Source organism: Callionymus lyra, chromosome 10 (genome assembly GCF_982586985.1).
Source record: "Callionymus lyra chromosome 10, fCalLyr1.hap1.1, whole genome shotgun sequence".
NCBI classification, from domain to species: domain Eukaryota; kingdom Metazoa; phylum Chordata; class Actinopteri; order Syngnathiformes; family Callionymidae; genus Callionymus; species Callionymus lyra.
In genome coordinates this window covers 15,427,133-15,431,458 of record NC_141827.1, presented here as the reverse complement: position 1 = coordinate 15,431,458, position 4,326 = coordinate 15,427,133, and the positions used below count along the sequence as shown (strand labels likewise).

General features: G+C 40.1%; 1 protein-coding gene across 1 annotated transcript; it reads left to right on the top strand.

The window, feature by feature from the left end:
• The first annotated feature begins 1,714 nt into the window (after positions 1–1,714).
• Positions 1,715–3,993, top strand: LOC148070526 (keratin, type II cytoskeletal 8-like). The gene is made up of 9 exons (XM_087800792.1): positions 1,715–2,122; positions 2,304–2,512; positions 2,608–2,668; positions 2,741–2,836; positions 2,979–3,143; positions 3,222–3,347; positions 3,427–3,647; positions 3,727–3,785; positions 3,872–3,993. Exons 1-9 carry the CDS (start codon positions 1,715–1,717, stop codon positions 3,991–3,993), a joined length of 1,467 nt encoding a protein of 488 aa, XP_087656918.1.
• The last annotated feature ends 333 nt before the right edge of the window (positions 3,994–4,326 follow it).

The following is a 4,326-nucleotide window of genomic DNA, read 5'->3' as shown; positions in this document are numbered from 1 at the left end:
TGTGTGTTCACACAAATACAGGACATTTTTGAATCATTGAATAATAATCAAGTACTTTATGTGTGTAACATATGTGAAACAAACATGCAAGCTTCTTCCCCTAAAGCTATGTTGGATGCTAATTTGACTAATTCCCTAATTGTTTGTCCAATAATTTCTCAGACTGTTTGCTCAACATGTATATCTTTGACAAAGTATATTGGGAGTGTTACCTGGTCAATCCACCTACATTCAACAACCATTCATAGCAGTCAGTCAGCATTTTAGACCAAAATCAGAAGATTTATCCACTAAAAACAGGGTTTTGTTTTCTTCCACATTCTTTGTCACAACTAACTCTGTAGTTTTTCCATCTGCTTCAAATATATCTACATATTATAAATGTATAAGCCTTGGGCCACATACCTTTGTAGTTACAACACATCATCAATACTAAACAAATCATTCATTATAAAATGAAACAGCAGGCAAATTAGAAGCAATTATATAATAACTGCTGAAGTTATGGTGGAAAGAAAAAAGGTTTTACTGATTTGTAAGGAATGTGTTAAACTGGTTCGGCATGTTTAAGATGGACGAGGCATGCAGCCTAAGTAGTGTTTATCACTTTCATCAAATTGAAGTTCAAACCGTTGAAACTTTAAGTTTAAGTTTGTCATTTCTCAGTCTCGGTAATTGCTGTCCGTCTTGTGAACATGTGTTTTCTCGTTATTTATTTAATGTCGAAGACTCATTTGTCAGAAATTATAGTAGAATATTACATAACCGAATGGTCCTTGAACACACCCATGCACGTCCAAGGACACACACACACACACACCTCTGAATGAATTGAGGATAGTTAAATTCAATTTTTTCATTGCACTTCAAACCATTGTTTATTAACTTTTATTCTCCAACTAGGTTTTGCCTTAATGTTTGACTCCACATTCCATTTTCGATGTTTAACCATATCATTTTTTTTACATTTGGTGGCAAATGCAAGTCTTGTGATTTTAATGATAACAGACCAACAAATGGTATCCATGCAAGATAGATAGGTCAGTCTAAATGTTGAACTCTTGTTCTACATGAGATAAGAAGCTTACATTTTTGCTTTTCAAGAACACTTTGGCTGTGTTACCCTGAAAGTTAGTACTGAATCTTACGTTAAACGTTACATTTTGCTGGATTGCACAAATTTGAAGAGATTCAAATTTTGTATAAGTGACTGATAAAATGATAAACTAAATGCACAACAACTACTATATTCAAGCCATTTACTACCTTTGCCTGGTAGTCAAGAAAGCCAAAATACTGCTGCACCATCCACAGAAAGGACAGCTTTAATTGATTTGTCAAATATCCCAAAGGCTAACTTTTAGCACAACACCTTAACACCAAATTCTGATAAATACATTGCGGTCTATGAGAAGACAGTGAATGGTCAATTTGAAACACATAAATTATGAATATGAATGATGTAAACATTTTTGCAATTTTTAAAAGGAATGGCTTTCTACAGATTTTGACTGACAGGGTCTTCTGGCTAAACTGGATTGGCACTTTAGAGAGGAGAAGTACAGGTGAGGGGGCATTTTTGGGGAGGACCTCCCACCAACACAACAAACATTTAAAAGCCAGCAGAAATCAGCTAAAGGATGAGTAGGACTTCATTCTCAGCAACACATCTTCACCTTTGCAGTCAACAGCCGCATCCTTCAAGAGCTTCAAGATGATGTCAGTCAGGAAGTCGTACTCTGTCTCTGGTGGCAACACCAGAAGTTCTATTGCCGGACCAGTGGGCAACTTCTCTGTCAAGAGCAGATCAAGCTATGGCGTTGGTTCTGGCTTCAGTGGAGGATCAAGCTATGGTTCAGGCTCTGGCTCTGGCTCTGGCCTGGGCTTTGGCTCTGGCTTTGGCGCCGGTTCCGGTTCCGGTTTCAGTGTGTCGTCTGGCGCAGGTGGATTTGGTAATGCAGGAGCTGGATTTGTCGGCCCCCGAATTACTGCTGTCCAAGTAAACCAGAGCCTCCTGGCACCCCTCAACCTGAGTGTTGACCCCCACATCCAGGTTGTCAGGACCCAGGAGAAAGACCAGATCAAGACTTTGAACAATCGCTTCGCATCTTTCATTGACAAGGTTGGTGCACAAATAGTTTATCTTGAATAAAAAAAAAAAATATCCCAATTCTCATAATAAGTGATTAATAATACGTGTAATTTCACAGTGAACCGCAGCATGTTTTACAGAATGGACCATTCATATGTTATTCATGACTTTTGTTCTTTTTTAATCACCTTCTTTGATTGTGTTTTCAAAGGTGCGTTTCCTGGAGCAGCAGAACAAAATGCTGGAAACCAAATGGAATCTTCTTCAGCAGCAGACAACCCCCCACTCCAACGTTGATGCCATGTTCGAGGCCTATATTGCCAACCTGCGTATGCAGCTTGATGGTTTGGGCAATGAGAAGGTGAAGCTGGACGGAGAGCTGAGGAACATGCAAGTACTCGTTGAGGACTTCAAGAGAAAGTGAGCATTGAAAGGATTTGAACAAAAAATCGTATTTGTTTTTTTTAATATGTCTCAAAATGAAGATCGGTGCTAAGAATGTCTATTGCCACCAGGTATGAAGATGAGATCAACAAACGTGCAGCTGCTGAGAATGAATTTGTGCTTTTGAAGAAGGTAAGATTCAAATTGTGACTGGATTACAATAGTTATAGATGAATTATCACTTAAAATATCTTTTCTCTTCAGGATGTGGATGCAGCTTTCATAAACAAGGTGGAGCTGGAAGCCAAGGCTGATGCTCTTCAGGATGAAATCAACTTCCTCAGAGCTGTCTACGAGGCTGTAAGTACCAAGTTCAACACTTTTTTTCAAACATTAAAACTGTAATTAGTACATTTATTTATTTATTCATTCCTGGTCTCTACATGCTCAAATGTTTGCTCATCCTAGTGGATTTCTTTATTAACACCCTCTATGACTCCAGGAACTTCTTGAGCTTCAGTCCCAGATCAAAGACACCTCTGCTGTCGTGGAGATGGACAACAGCCGCGACCTGGACATGGATTCTATTGTTGCCGAAGTGCGTGCTCAGTACGAGGACATCGCCAACCGCAGCAAGGCTGATGCAGAGACCTGGTACAAACAGAAGGTAAGCTGTTGAGTATAGTTGGAAAGGGTTTGGATGAGGACCTGCTGTGAGACTTAAATCAATCTGTTTGACCTGCAGTTTGAGGAGATGCAGTCCTCTGCTGGACAGTATGGTGATGACCTCCGCAACAGCAAGATTGAGATTTCTGAGATCAACCGAATGATCGCCCGTCTGATGAACGAGATTGAATCCATCAAAGGACAGGTACAGCAGGACGACTCAACCTCGGCATTTTAGTTAAGTATTGTTGATGACTGAAACTTGTTTCACACGTGGTTTTCAGAGAGTCAGTCTTGAGGCTCAGATCGCTGAGGCTGAGGATCGTGGGGAGCTGGCAGTGAGGGATGCCAAGCTGCGTATCAAGGACCTGGAAGACGCTCTGCAGAGAGCCAAGCAGGACATGGCTCGCCAGGTCCGGGAATACCAGGAGCTGATGAACGTCAAGCTTGCTCTGGACATTGAGATCGCCACCTACAGGAAACTGTTGGAAGGAGAAGAGAGCAGGTTTGTGGAATTATGCTTTCTTTACTGAACTAACTGGCATATAAGACACAAATTAAAATAACAATTGCTTTGATATTAGACTGGCAAGTGGAGGAGCCAGCGCAACTGTTCATGTGCAGCAGTCATCTGGAAGAGCTGGTAAGTCCTACACTAACATGATTAATCTCCTACTATACCTGGATCCAGAAACAAGAGCTAACATTCATGATCTTTTTCTGAAGGAGGGTCATCATCAAGCTCTTCTGGCTATGGCTTTTCTGGGAGCAGCTTGGGAGCAGGTTCTGGTTATGGATCATCTGTTACCAGGTCATCATCCGCATCAACCCGTTCAATGAGAATGTATTAAAAGAATGAGAAAGTCCTCATCATCAAGATCCAAAAATGTCAATAAATACATTTAAAGTCCTACAAAAAAAGCTTCTTTTTGAAAAGAGTCTTTTCAGGTCAGAATTAAACTGGAACTGAAAAACAATTAAGATACACTTTGTTCTGAAAACATTGAAATACCTATGTTATGCTAGTTTTAGTAATATAATTAGGTATTTAAAATCACTGTTGCATATAAAAGTACTTCAATGGGACTCAACTATGCATGGGTTAGGGTAACAAATGGTACACATAAGATGACCAGCTTTGGACAGTATAGGTTTGAGCCTGAGCCGGTTTATTAGATGGCGAT